The following is a 15662-nucleotide window of genomic DNA, read 5'->3' on the forward strand; positions in this document are numbered from 1 at the left end:
ACTAGAATCATAGAATGGTTACAGCACAGAAGGCCATTTGGCCCGTCGAGCCCGTGCCGGCTCTCTGCAAAAGCACCTCAGCTAGCCCCACTCCCCCGCCCTTTCCCCGTAGCCCTGCAATTTTTTTTTGCTTCAGATACTTATCCAATTCCCTTTTGAAAGTCACGACTGAATCTGCCTCCACCACCCTCTCAAGCAGTGAATTCCAAATCCTAACTGAGATTACAAAATGCTGAGGTACAGAGGGATCTGGGGGTCCTTGTACATGAATCACAAAAAGTTAGCATGCAGGTACAGCAAGTAATTAGGAAAGCAAATGGAATGTTGGCCTTTATTGCAAAGGGAATGGAGTATAAAAGTAGGGAAGTCCTGTTACGACTGTTCAGGGCGTTGGTGAGACCACACCTGGAGTACTGCGTACAGTTTTGGTCACCTTATTTAAGGATATACTTGCATTGGAGGCAGTTCAGAGAAGGTTCACGAGGTTGATTCCTGGGATGAAGGAGTTGTCTCATGAGGAAAGGTTGAGCAGGTTGGGCCTATACTCATTGGAGTTTAGAAGAATGAGAGGGGATCTTATTGAAACATAAAAGATTCTGAAGGGGCTCGACAGGGTAGATGCTGAGAGGATGTTTCCCCTCGTGGGGGAATCTAGAACTCGGGGGCATAATTTCAGAATAAGGGGGCACCCTTTGAAAATGGAAATGAGGAGGAATTTCTTCTCTCAGAGGGTCGTGGATCTTTGGAATTCTCTTCCCCAGAGAGCTGTGGAGGCTGGGTCATTGAATATATTTAAGGTGGAGATAGACAGATTTTTGAACGGTAAGGGAGTCGAGGGTTATGGGGAGCGGGCAGGGAAGTGGAGTTGAGGCCAAGATCGGATCAGCCATGATCTTATTGAATGGCGGAGCAGGCTCGAGGGGCCGAATGGCCAACTCCTGCTCCTACGTCTTATGTTCTTATGTTCTAACCACTCGCTGCATAAAAGTTTTTCCTCATGTCGCCTTTGGTTCTTTTGCCAATCACCTTAAATCTGTGTCCTCTGGTTCTCGACCCTTCCGCCAATGGGAACAGTTTCTCTCTATCTACTCTGTCTAGACCCCTCAGGATTTTGAACACCTCTATCAAATCTCCTCTCAATCTTCTCTGCTCTAAGGAGAACAACCCCAGCTTCTCCAGTCTATCCACATAACTGAAGTCCCTCATTGCTGGAATAATTCTCGTAAATCTTTTCTGCACCCTCTCTAAGGCCTTCACATCCTTCCTAAAGTGTGGTGCCCAGAATTGGACACAATACTCCAGTTGAGGCCGAATCAGTGTTTTATAAACGTTCATCATAACTTCCTTGCTTTTGTACTCTATGCCTCTATTTATGAAGCCCAGGATCCCGTATGATTTTTTAACCGCTTTCTCAACCTGCCCTGCCACTTTCAATGGTTTCTGCACATATACCCCCAGGTCTCTCTGTCCATGCACCCCCTTTAGAATTATACCCTTTAGTTTATATTGCCTCTCTTCGTTCTTCCTACCAAAATGTATCACTCGTCACTTTTCTGCATTAAATTTCATCTGCCACGTGTCCGCCCATTCCACCAGCCTGTCTATGTCCTCTTGAAGTCTATCATTATCCTCCTCACTGTTCACTATACTTCAAAGTCTTGTGTCATCTGCAAATTTTGAAACTGTGCCCTGGACACCCCAAGTCCAAGTAATTGATATATATCAAGAAAAGCAGTGGTCCCAGTACCGACCCCTGTACACCACTGTATACCTTCCTCCAGTCCGAAAAACAACCGTTGTGTTTCCTGTCACTTAGCCAATTTCGTACCCATGCTGCCACTGTCCCTGTTATTCGATGGGCTTCAACTTTGCTGGCAAGCCTGTTATGTGGCACTTTCTCAAACACCTTTTGGAAATCCATGTACACCACATCAACCGCATTGCCCTCATCAACCCTCTCTGTTACCTCATCAAAAAACTCAATCAAGTTAGTTAAACACGATTTGACTTTAACAAATCCGTGCTGGCTTTCCTTAATTAATCCACACTTGTCCGTGATTCCTGTTTAAAGTGGACCTGTGAAGACGGGATCAGGTTCCACTGTGCTGCCCTGTCGACACACCCGGCCTTGGCTCCCACAGGAAGGATGGCGACTTGGCTGAGACACCAGAGGATGTTCAGCCCCTATGGAAGCCGCACCCCAGCTTGAGGCAGCACCTTTTGGGGAGGGAGGGAGGAACAAGACAGACACTGAACCTCAGTTAAAGACGGAACCAGTGTCCATGTGCTCGTTAAGCAGCTGACCCGCCCACAGGACCCTTACCTGCTGTTTGAGGGAATTCATTGACACGAACTTTACGTCCGAGCTGTTGGAAACATCCATCACCTGAGGATCGAACAACTGGAAGCCAACTTCAGACAGGTTGTGGACACACACCTGCAGATACTTCCTACATGGCAGGAGAGAGGGAGAGCGCTCAACAACGAGGACAACACCATGCGGAATAGATCATCAAATGTTCAGCTGCTCCAGTGAGACAAACCAGCCACCAGCTGACACCGTGCGTCGCTCAGTTACATCGCAGCAGGACTCGTGATACAGAGAGAGAGAGAGCGAGAGCGAGAGAGCGAGCAAGAGAGAGCGCACGAAAGCGAGAGAGCGAGAGCGAGAGAGAGCGAGAGTGCTGTCATCAAAGAGTGCTGTGAGTTTGGGTAAGTGTGAGAGTTCTTTAATTGTTATTTCTCTTTAAATCATTCTTGATAAGATTACTTAAACAGTTTAAGCAAAGGGGAAAAGTTAAATATTTGGGATTCTGTTGGTTTAAGAAGAGTAAAACAAGGTTACACTGCAGTAGGAGTAAATTGGCACAGCAGGCAGTGGAAACCAGTTTTCTAACCAATCAGCAGGGGTGACTCATTTGGCTGTAAACAAACAAACAGTATAAAAAGACCAGTCCTAGTGCGAGCAAGCACTGAGTGCGAGTCATCAAAGCGTGCTGTGAGTTTGGGGAAGTGAGAGTTAGGGTAAGTGGGGTGTTAGGTGCTCTTTTCAAACTTTAACTCTGTGGGTTGCAGTTAATAAGGCCTTTCTGGTGCAGAGTGACTGTTGGTAAACCATTTAACTGGTGTAACTAGAGGGATTGATTTAATTTAAATCCAATTAATTAAAGGGGATACTAGCATCTAAAATCGGGCAGAGTGTGTCCATAACTAACAATAAAAAATTTAATTAATTACATAGAATGGAGCAGGTGATGTGTTACTGTTGCGAGATGTGGGAGCCGGTGAACCCCATTGAGGCTCATGGTGATTACGTCTGTGACAAGTGTCTGCTGCTACAGGAACTCCAGCTCCGTGTTGATGAGCTGGAGTCTGAGCTTCAGACACTACGACACATCAGGGAGGGGGAGAAGTAACTGGACTCTGTGTATCAGGAGGTGGTCACACCTATGAAGTTAATTAATTCAGATGTAGCCCATGGTCAGGGACAGGACGGTGTGACTACGAGTGAGGCAGGTACAGGGATCCAGGAGGTAGAGCTGGAGGATCCGCAGCCCTTGTTCTTGTCCAACAGGTTCGAGGTTCTTACTCCCTGTGGGGACAGGAGCAGGGACTGCAGGGAGGATGAGCAACCTGGCCACAACACTGTGGAACGGGGGGCCATTCAAGAGGGGGAGTAAATAGAAATGTTGTAGTGGTAGGGGATAGTATTATTAGGGGGATAGATAGAGTTCTCTGCAGCCGAGAGCGAGAGTCCCGAAGGCTGTGTTGCCTACCCGGTGCCAGGGTTAAGGACATCTCCTCTGGGCTGGAAAGAAACTTGCAGTGGGAGGGGGTGGATCCAGTTGTCGTGGTCCAAGTTGGTACAAACGACGTAGATAGGACTAGGAAGCCGGTTCTGTTAAAGGAGTATGAGAAGCTAGGGGTCAAATTAAAAAACAGAACCTCAAGGGTAATAATCTCTGGATTATTACCTGAGCCACGAGCGAATTTGGCTAGGACAAATAAAATTAGAGAGTTAAATGCGTGGCTCAAAGACTGGTGTGGGAGAAATGGGTTTTGCTTCCTGGGACACTGGCACCAGTACTGGGGCAGGAGGGAGCTGTTCTGTTGGGACGGGCTTCACTTGGCCAGTGCTGGGACTAGAGTCTTGGCGGATCATATAACTAGGGCTGTAGAGAGGGCTTTAAACTAACTAGTGGGGGGGGAGGTTCCTAGAGAGCAAATAATAAAAATGACAACAGAGAAGGTCATAGACTTAGGTAGCAGTGGGGAAATTAAAAACCAGAGCGTGTCAGGAAGGGGCAGAAGGTATGGAGTAAAAGGTAAAGTAATAAAAAGGGCAAAAGCAGGAACTAAGTGTCACAAAACATATTTGAAAGTTCTCTATCTGAATGCACGTAGCATTCGTAACAAAATAGACAAGTTAATGGCACAAATAACTACATATGGGTATGATCTTGTGGCCATTACAGAAACATGGCTGCAGGGTGACAATGCCTGGGAATTAAACATACCAGGTTATTTAACAATCAGGAAGGACAGGCAGGAAGGAAGGGGAGGTGGGGTGGCTATGTTAATAAAGGAAGGAATCACTGTAATACAGAGAAGTGATATTGGGTCAAAAGATCAGGATAATGAAACAGTTTGGGTGGAGGTAAGGAATAATAAGGGGAAAAAAACACCAGTGGGCATAGTCTATAGGCCTCCGAACAGTTGCAACTCTGTTGGATGGTGTATCAATCAGGAAATAGTTGAGGCTTGTAATAAGGGAACATCTATAATTATGGGGGATTTTAACTATCATATTAATTGGACAAATCAAATTGGGCAGGGCTGCCTTGAGGATGAGTTCATTGAGTGTATTAGTTGAATTCCATATTCAATTAGAGGGTGAGAAGGTTGGATCTCAAACAAGCGTGCTAAGCTTGAATAAAGGAGACTATGAAGGTATGAGAGCGGAATTGAGTAGAGTGGATTGGGAAAATAGATTAAAGGGTAAGACGATACATGATCAGTGGTGTACATTTAAGGAGTTATTTTACAACTTCCAAAAAATATATATTCCACTGAGAAGAAAAGGGTGTAAAAGAAAAGACAGCCATCCGTGGCTAAGTAAAGAAATTAAGGATAGTATTCGACTAAAAACAAGGGCATATAAGGTAGCCAAATCTAGTGGGAGGATAGAGGATTGGGAAAACTTTAAAAGACAGCAAAAAATAACAAAAAGATTGATTAAGAAAGGGAAGATAGATTATGAAAGTAAATTAGCAAAAAATATAAAAACAGATAGTAAGAGTTTTTATAGTTATATGAAAAGAAAAAGGGTGGCTAAAGTAAATGTTGGTCCCTTAGAGGATGAGACCGGGAAATTAATGGTGGGAAATATGGAGATGGCAAAAACACTGAATGAATATTTTGTATCAGTCTTTACAGTAGAGGACACTAAGAATATCCCAACACTGGACAAGCAGGGGGCTATAGGGGGGGAGGAGCTAAATACGATTAAAATCACTAAGGAAGTGGTACTCGGTAAAATAATGGGACTCAAGGCGGGTAAATCACCTGGACCTGATGGCTTACATCCTAGGGTCTTGAGGGAAGTGGCGGTAGGGATTGTGGATGCATTGGTAATAATTTTCCAAAACTCCCTGGACTCAGCAAAGGTCCCGGCAGACTGGAAAACTGCTCATGTAACACCCTTATTTAAAAAGGGCAGTAGACAGAAGGCTGGAAACTATAGACCGGTTAGCCTAACATCTGTGGTAGGTATAATTTTGGAGTCCATTATTAAGGAGACAGTAACAGGACATTTGGATAAACATAATTTAATAGGACAAAGTCAGCATGGTTTTATGAAGGGGAAGTCACGTTTGACAAATTTGCTGGAGTTCTTTGAGGAAGTAACATATAGGGTGGATAAAGGGGAACCAGTGGACGTAGTGTATTCAGACTTCCAAAAGGCATTTGACAAGGTGCCACACAAAAGATTATTGCTTAAGATAAAAAATCACGGGATTGGGGGTAATATTCTGGCATGGATAGAGGATTGGCTATCTAACAGAAGGCAGAGAGTTGGGATAAATGGTTCATTCTCAGACTGGCAATCAGTAACCAGTGGTGTTCCGCAGGGGTCAGTGCTGGGTCCCCAACTCTTTACAATCTATATTAACGATTTGGAGGAGGGGACCCAGTGTAACATATCAAAGTTTGCAGATGATACTAAGATGGGAGGGAAAGTAGTGAGTGAGGAGGACATAAAAAACCTGCAAGGGGACATCGACAGGCTAAGTAAGTGGGCAGAGATTTGGCAGATGGAATACAATACTGGAAAGTGTGAGGTTATGCACTTTGGCAGGAAAAATTGTAGAGCAAGTTATTATCTTAATGGCAAGAAACTGGAAAGTACTGAAGTACAAAGGGATCTGGGGGTCCTGGTGCACGAAACTCAAAAGGTTAGTATGCAGGTGCAGCAAGTGATTAAGAAGGCCAATGGAATGTTGGCTTTCATTGCTAGGGGGATAGAATATAAAAATAGGGAGGTATTGCTTCAGTTGTACAAGGTATTGGTGAGACCGCACCTGGAATACTGCATACAGTTTTGGTGTCCATACTTAAAAGACATACTTGCTCTCGAGTCAGTACAAAGAAGGTTCACTCGGTTAATCCCGGGGATGAGGGGATGGACATATGAGGAGAGGTTGAGTAGATTGGGACTCTACTCATTGGAGTTCAGAAGAATGAGAGGCGATCTTATTGAAACATAAAAGATTGTGAAGGGGTTGGATCGGGTGGATGCGGGGAGGATGTTCCCGATGATGGGTGAAACTAGAACTAGGGGGCATAGTCTTAGAATAAGGGGCTGCTCTTTCAAAACTGAGATGAGGAGGAACTACTTCACTCAGAGGGTGGTAGGTCCATGGAATATGCTGCCCCAAAAAGCTGTAGAAGCTACATCATTACATAAATTTAAAACAGAAATAGACAGTTTCCTAGAAGTAAAGGGAATTAAGGGTTACGGGGAGCAGGCAGGAATTTGGACATGAGTCTAGGTTCGGATCGGACATGGCCCTGTGGGTAGCGGAGCGGGCCCAGGGGCCGTGTAGCCTGATCCTGCTCCTATTTCGTGTGTCTAATTCTGTTAGATTCAGGAGATGGTTCTGTGATAGTGGATTGGCGGTTAGGATCAGATCAGCCATGATCTTATTGAATGGCGGAGCAGGCTCGAGGGGCCGATTGGCCTACTCCTGCTCCTATTTCTTATGTTCTTATGTTATGTTCTTATGAGAGAGAGCTAGAGAGAGCGAGAGAGACCAAGAGCGCGCGAGAGCGAGCGAGAGAACGAGAGAGAGAGCGAGAGCGCGAGAGAGAGAGCGAGAGAGAGAGCGAGAACGAGAGAGAACGAGAGAGACCGAGAGAGACCGAGAGCGAGCGCGAGAGCGAGAGAGAGAGCGCGAGAGCGAGAGAGCGCGAGAGAGCGAGAGTGAGCGAGAGCACGCGAGCGAGAGAGAGCGTGAGAGCGAGAGCGCGCGAGAGAGAGAGCGCGAGAGAGAGAGCGCGAGAGAGAGAGCGCGAGCGAGAGCACGAGAGCGAGAGAGCGAGCGCGAGAGAGCGAGCGCGAGAGAGAGCGCGCGCGAGAGAGCGCGAGAGTGAGGGAGCGCGACAAAGCGCGAGAGAGAGCGCGCGACACAGCGCGCGAGCGGCAGAGAGCGCGCGCGGCAGAGAGAGAGCGCGGCAGAGAGAGAGCGCGGCAGAGAGAGAGAGCGCGGCAGAGAGAGAGAGCGACAGAGAGAGAGAGCGACAGAGAGAGAGAGCGACAGAGAGAGAGAGCGACAGAGAGAGAGAGCGACAGAGAGAGAGCGACAGAGAGAGAGAGCGACAGAGAGAGAGAGCGACAGAGAGAGAGAGCGACAGAGAGAGAGCGACAGAGAGAGAGCGACAGAGAATTGGCTGCCGTGTTTCCCACATTACAACAGTGACTACACTTCCGAAGTACTTCATTGGCTGTGAAGCGCTTTGAGACGCCCTGAGGTTGTGAAAGGCGCGGGAGAAATGCCGGTCTGTCCGTCAGGGCGAGAGTGGTCAGCAGCTCAAACACTCAATACGGCAACACAACCTGTGCCTCACCCTGGTACACCTCCCGGCCAAAGTAACTCAACAACTGCCTGGTCTCGGCCCTCGGGAGGGGTCAGGGCAGCGGAAGCACGAGGCATCTCCATGGAGGAGCGGAGAAAGCAGGCTAGAAATTATAAAACTCCTTTCATATCATCAGGTCCCAAAACTACTTTACAGCCAGTGGAGTACTTTTATAATGTCACTCTTACACTGTAAAAATCGCAGCACACAGCAAGGTCTCCTGGTAATCTGCTTTAGTGATATTGGTTGAGGGGTAAATATTGGCCAGGGCATCTGGGAGAACTCCCCCTGATCTTCAACAGATAATGTCGTGGGGTTTTTTACACCCATCTGAGAGGGCAGACAGGGCCTCGGTTTAACGTCTCATCCAAAAGAAGGCACCTCCGACAGTGCAGCACTCCCTCAGTACTGCCCCTCTGACAGTGCAGCACTCCCTCAGTACAGCCCTTCTGACAGTGCAGCGCTGCCTCAGTACTGCCCCTCCGACAGTGCAGCACTCCCTCAGTACAGCCCTTCCGACAGTGCAGCGCTGCCTCAGTACTGCCCCTCCGACAGTGCAGCGCTCCCTCAGTACTGCCCCTCTGACAGTGCAGCACTCCCTCAGTACAGCCCCTCCGACAGTGCAGCGCTCCCTCAGTACTGCCCCTCCGACAGTGCAGCGCTCCCTCAGTACAGCCCCTCCGACAGTGCAGCGCTCCCTCAGTACTGCCCCTCCGACAGTGCAGCACTCCCTCAATAATGCACTGGGAGCATCAGCCTGGATTATGGGCCCTGGAGTGGAACTTGATCCCACAACCTTCAGACTCAGAGGCGACAGTGACACTCACTGAGCCACAACTGACATATATCCTTACTCAGGAATGGCTAGTGATGGGGCAGAAATTTCAGAATATAGTACAGTGATAAAGCCACACAGTCCCATTCCTGATTACACTCCATTCCCCATTCCCAGTCCTGATTACACTCCATTCCCCAGTCCCAGTCCCGATTACACTCCATTCCCCAGTCCCAGTCCCGATTACACTCCATTCCCCAGTCCCAGTCCCGATTACACTCCATTCCCCAGTCCCAGTCCCGATTACACTCCATTCCCCAGTCCCAGTCCCGATTACACTCCATTCCCCAGTCCCAGTCCCGATTACACTCCATTCCCCAGTCTATAACAGCAACTGATTGACCTTCGTGCATTTACTGGCATCACACCGAAGTGTAGAGCAGGTGAGAGAAACGGAGACCCCAGATATAAAGCAGCTTTACCTTCTGCCCGATGATAGCAGCAGGTGCTTGGCATTGAAGGGTATATTGAATGTCAGGGAGACCAACGTTGAATAAATGGACCACGGGCAGTCTATAGAAATCTGGATTCGAAATACAAAAAGAACAGGCCAGTTATCAACAAGTAGGCAACAAGGGCTGGAACCAACAGCTGCAGGCTCACTGCACAGCGACCCCCGTTACTGACGCCGCGATCCCCGTTACTGGCGCCGCGACCCCCGTTACTGACGCTGTGACCCGTTACTATCGCTGCGATCCCCGTTACTGATCCTGCGATCCCCGTTACTGACGCCGCGACCCCCGTTACTGACGCCGCGATCCCCGTTACTGGCGCCGCGACCCCCGTTACTGACGCCGCGACCCCCGTTACTGACGCTGTGACCCGTTACTATCGCTGCGATCCCCGTTACTGACGCTGCGACCCGTTACTGACCCTGCGATCCCCGTTACTGACGCTGCGACCCCCGTTACTGACCCCGCGACCCCCGTTACTGACCCTGCCACCCCCGTTACTGACGCCGCCATCCCCGTTACTGACCCTGCCACCCCCGTTACTGACGCCGCGACCCCCGTTACTGACCCTGCGATCCCGTTAGTGACCCTGCCACCCCCGTTACTGACCCTGCGATCCCGTTACTGACGCCGCCATCCCCGTTACTGACGCCGCCATCCCCGTTACTGACGCCGCGACCCTCGTTACTGACGCCGCGACCCTCGTTACTGACCCTGCGATCCCGTTACTGACGCCGCCATCCCCGTTACTGACCCTGCGACCCCCGTTACTGACGCCGCGACCCCCGTTACGGACGCCGCGACCCCCGTTACTTACGCCATGACCCCGTTACTGACGCCGCGACCCCCGTTACTGACGCCGCGACCCCCGTTACTGACCCTGCGATCCCCGTTACTGACGCCATGATCCCCGTTACTGACGCCGCGATCCCCGTTACTATCACCGCGATCCCGTTACTATCTCCGCGATCCCGTTACTATCTCCGCGATCCCCGTTACTATCGCCGCGATCCCCGTTACTGACGCCGCGACCCCGTTACTGACGCCGCGACCCCGTTACTGACCCAGCGATCCCCGTTACTGACGCTGCGACCCGTTACTGACGCAGCGATCCCCGTTACTATCACCGCGATCCCCGTTACTATCTCCGCGATCCCCGTTACTGACGCCGCGACCCCCGTTACTGACGCCGCTATCCCTGTTACCGACGCCGCGACCCCCGTTATTGACCCAGCGATCCCCGTTACTGACCTTGCGACCCCAGTTACTGACGCCACGATCCCCGTTACCGACGTGGCGACCCCCGTTACTGACCCTGCGACCCCAGTTACTGACACTGCAATCCCCGTTACTGACCCAGCGATCCCGTTACTGATGCCGCGATCCCCGTTACTTACCCTGCGAACCCCGTCACTGACGCTGCGACCCCCATTACTGACCCCGCGACCCCCGTTACTGACCCCGCGATCCCCATTACTGACGCCGCCATCCCCGTTACTGACCCTGCGACCCCCGTTACTGACGCCGCGACCCCCGTTACTGACGCCGCGACCCCCGTTACGGACGCCGCGACCCCCGTTACGGACGCCATGACCCCGTTACTGACGCCGCGACCCCCGTTACTGACGCCGCGACCCCCGTTACTGACCCTGCGATCCCCGTTACTGACGCCATGATCCCCGTTACTGACGCCGCGATCCCCGTTACTATCACCGCGATCCCGTTACTATCTCCGCGATCCCCGTTACTATCGCCGCGATCCCCGTTACTGACGCCGCGACCCCGTTACTGACCCTGCGATCCCCGTTACTGACCCAGCGATCCCCGTTACTGACGCTGCGACCCGTTACTGACGCAGCGATCCCCGTTACTATCACCGCGATCCCCGTTACTATCTCCGCGATCCCCGTTACTGACGCCGCGACCCCCGTTACTGACGCCGCTATCCCTGTTACCGACGCCGCGACCCCCGTTATTGACCCAGCGATCCCCGTTACTGACCTTGCGACCCCAGTTACTGACGCCACGATCCCCGTTACCGACGTGGCGACCCCCGTTACTGACCCTGCGACCCCAGTTACTGACACTGCAATCCCCGTTACTGACCCAGCGATCCCGTTACTGATGCCGCGATCCCCGTTACTTACCCTGCGAACCCCGTCACTGACGCTGCGACCCCCATTACTGACCCCGCGACCCCCGTTACTGACCCCGCGATCCCCATTACTGACCCTGCGATCCCCATTACTGACCCTGCGATCCCCGTTACTGACGCTGCGATCCCCGTTACTGACGCTGCGATCCCCGTTACGGCCCAGCGATCCCTGTAACTGACCCTGCGATCCCTGTTACTGACCCTGCGATCCCCGTTATTGACCCTGCGATCCCCGTTACTGACCCTGCGATCCCCGTTACTGACGCTGCGATCCCCGTTACTGACGCTGCGATCCCCGTTACTGACCCTGCGATCCCCGTTACTGACGCTGCGATCCCCGTTACTGACCCTGCGACCCCGTTACTATTGCTGCGATCCCCGTTACTGACGCTGCGATCCCCGTTACTGACCCTGCGATCCCCGTTACTGACGCTGCGATCCCCGTTACTGACCCTGCGACCCCCGTTACTATTGCTGCGATCCCCGTTACTGACGCTGCGATCCCCGTTACTGACCCTGTGATCCCTGTTACTGACGCCGTGACCCCCGTTACTGACGCCGCGACCCTCGTTACTGACGCCGCGATCCCCGTTACTGACCCTGCGATCCCGTTACTGACCCTGCGATCCCGTTACTGACGCCGCCATCCCCGTTACTGACCCTGCGACCCCCGTTACTGACGCCGCGACCCCCGTTACTGACGCCGCGACCCCCGTTACGGACGCCGCGACCACCGTTACTTACGCCATGACCCCGTTACTGACGCCGCGACCCCCGTTACTGACGCCGCGACCCCCGTTACTGACCCTGCGATCCCCGTTACTGACGCCATGATCCCCGTTACTGACGCCGCGATCCCCGTTACTATCACCGCGATCCCCGTTACTATCTCCGCGATCCCCGTTACTATCGCCGCGATCCCCGTTACTGACGCCGCGACCCCGTTACTGACCCTGCGATCCCCGTTACTGACCCAGCGATCCCCGTTACTGACCCAGCGATCCCCGTTACTGACGCTGCGACCCGTTACTGACGCAGCGATCCCCGTTACTATCACCGTGACCCCCGTTACTGACCCTGCGATCCCCGTTACTGACCCTGCGATCCCCATTACTGACCCTGCGATCCCCATTACTGACCCTGCGATCCCCATTACTATCGCTGCGATCCCCATTACTGACCCTGCGATCCCCATTACTATCGCTGCGATCCCCGTTACTATCACTGCAACCCCCGTTACGGCCCAGCGATCCCTGTAACTGACCCTGCGATCCCTGTTACTGACCCTGCGATCCCTGTTACTGACCCTGCGATCCCCGTTACTGACCCCGCGACCCCCGTTACTGACCCTGCGATCCCCATTACTGACCCTGCGATCCCCATTACTATCGCTGCGATCCCCATTACTATCGCTGCGATCCCCGTTACTATCACTGCAACCCCCGTTACGGCCCAGCGATCCCTGTAACTGACCCTGCGATCCCTGTTACTGGCCCTGCGATCCCTGTTACTGACCCTGCGATCCCCGTTACTGACCCTGCGATCCCCGTTACTGACGCTGCGATCCCCGTTACTGGCGCTGTGATCCCCGTTACTGACGCTGCGATCCCTGTTACTGACCCTGCGACCCCCGTTACTATTGCTGCGATCCCCGTTACTGACGCTGCGATCCCCGTTACTGACCCTGCGATCCCCGTTACTGACGACGCGATCCCCGTTACTGACGCCGCGATCCCCGTTACTGACCCTACGATCCCTGTTACTGACGCCGTGACCCCCGTTACTGACGCCGCGACCCTCGTTACTGACGCCGCGATCCCCGTTACTGACCCTGCGATCCCGTTACTGACGCCGCCATCCCCGTTACTGACCCTGCGACCCCCGTTACTGACGCCGCGACCCCCGTTACGGACGCCGCGACCACCGTTACTTACGCCATGACCCCGTTACTGACGCCGCGACCCCCGTTACTGACGCCGCGACCCCCGTTACTGACCCTGCGATCCCCGTTACGGACGCCATGATCCCCGTTACTGACGCCGCGATCCCCGTTACTATCACCGCGATCCCCGTTACTATCTCCGCGATCCCGTTACTATCGCCGCGATCCCCGTTACTGACGCCGCGACCCCGTTACTGACCCTGCGATCCCCGTTACTGACCCAGCGATCCCCGTTACTGACGCTGCGACCCGTTACTGACGCAGCGATCCCTGTTACTATCACCGCGATCCCCGTTACTATCTCCGCGATCCCCGTTACTGACGCCGTGACCCCCGTTACTGACGCCGCTATCCCTGTTACCGACGCCGCGACCCCCGTTATTGACCCAGCGATCCCCGTTACTGACCTTGCGACCCCAGTTACGGACGCCACGATCCCCGTTACCGACGTGGCGACCCCCGTTACTGACCCTGCGACCCCAGTTACTGACACTGCGATCCCCGTTACTGACCCAGCGATCCCGTTACTGATGCCGCGATCCCCGTTACTTACCCTGCGAACCCCGTCACTGACGCTGCGACCCCCATTACTGACCCCGCGACCCCCGTTACTGACCCTGCGATCCCCATTACTGACCCTGCGATCCCCATTACTATCGCTGCGATCCCCGTTACTATCGCTGCAACCCCCGTTACGGCCCAGCGATCCCTGTAACTGACCCTGCGATCCCCGTTACTGACCCCGCGACCCCCGTTACTGACCCCGCGATCCCTGTTATTGACCCTGCGATCCCCGTTACTGACCCCGCGACCCCCGTTACTGACCCTGCGATCCCCATTACTGACCCTGCGATCCCCATTACTATCGCTGCGATCCCCATTACTATCGCTGCGATCCCCGTTACTGGCGCTGTGATCCCCGTTACTGACGCTGCGATCCCTGTTACTGACCCTGCGACCCCCGTTACTATTGCTGCGATCCCCGTTACTGACGCTGCGATCCCCGTTACTGACCCTGCGATCCCCGTTACTGACGACGCGATCCCCGTTACTGACGCCGCGATCCCCGTTACTGACCCTACGATCCCTGTTACTGACGCCGTGACCCCCGTTACTGACGCCGCGACCCTCGTTACTGACGCCGCGATCCCCGTTACTGACCCTGCGATCCCGTTACTGACGCCGCCATCCCCGTTACTGACCCTGCGACCCCCGTTACTGACGCCGCGACCCCCGTTACGGACGCCGCGACCACCGTTACTTACGCCATGACCCCGTTACTGACGCCGCGACCCCCGTTACTGACGCCGCGACCCCCGTTACTGACCCTGCGATCCCCGTTACGGACGCCATGATCCCCGTTACTGACGCCGCGATCCCCGTTACTATCACCGCGATCCCCGTTACTATCTCCGCGATCCCGTTACTATCGCCGCGATCCCCGTTACTGACGCCGCGACCCCGTTACTGACCCTGCGATCCCCGTTACTGACCCAGCGATCCCCGTTACTGACGCAGCGATCCCTGTTACTATCACCGCGATCCCCGTTACTATCTCCGCGATCCCCGTTACTGACGCCGTGACCCCCGTTACTGACGCCGCTATCCCTGTTACCGACGCCGCGACCCCCGTTATTGACCCAGCGATCCCCGTTACTGACCTTGCGACCCCAGTTACGGACGCCACGATCCCCGTTACCGACGTGGCGACCCCCGTTACTGACCCTGCGACCCCAGTTACTGACACTGCGATCCCCGTTACTGACCCAGCGATCCCGTTACTGATGCCGCGATCCCCGTTACTTACCCTGCGAACCCCGTCACTGACGCTGCGACCCCCATTACTGACCCCGCGACCCCCGTTACTGACCCTGCGATCCCCATTACTGACCCTGCGATCCCCGTTACTATCGCTGCGATCCCCGTTACTATCGCTGCAACCCCCGTTACGGCCCAGCGATCCCTGTAACTGACCCTGCGATCCCCGTTACTGACCCCGCGACCCCCGTTACTGACCCCGCGATCCCTGTTATTGACCCTGCGATCCCCGTTACTGACCCCGCGACCCCCGTTACTGACCCTGCGATCCCCATTACTGACCCTGCGATCCCCATTACTATCGCTGCGATCCCCATTACTATC

The 15662-nt window shown here is 53.5% G+C and overlaps 2 protein-coding genes across 7 annotated transcripts in view; both read right to left on the reverse strand.

The window, feature by feature from the left end:
• The window catches only part of rrp1 (ribosomal RNA processing 1), a 428065-nt gene that overhangs the window by 326966 nt on the left and 85437 nt on the right, over window positions 1-15662 (reverse strand). The window lies entirely within an intron of this gene.
• Window positions 1-15662, reverse strand: part of trappc10 (trafficking protein particle complex subunit 10) — a 98895-nt gene that overhangs the window by 14871 nt on the left and 68362 nt on the right. For all 3 annotated transcript variants that reach the window (XM_086007329.1, XM_086007330.1, XM_086007328.1), the window contains 2 exons: window positions 9394-9494; window positions 2324-2450 (listed from right to left, as the gene is read on the reverse strand). In XM_086007329.1, the coding sequence (XP_085863455.1) occupies window positions 2324-2450; window positions 9394-9494 (228 nt within the window). The remainder of the gene's footprint in view (window positions 1-2323; window positions 2451-9393; window positions 9495-15662) is intronic.

This window comes from Somniosus microcephalus, chromosome 14 (genome assembly GCF_052327205.1).
Source record: "Somniosus microcephalus isolate GS21.2 chromosome 14, FLI_Smic_1.0, whole genome shotgun sequence".
NCBI lineage: Eukaryota > Metazoa > Chordata > Chondrichthyes > Squaliformes > Somniosidae > Somniosus > Somniosus microcephalus.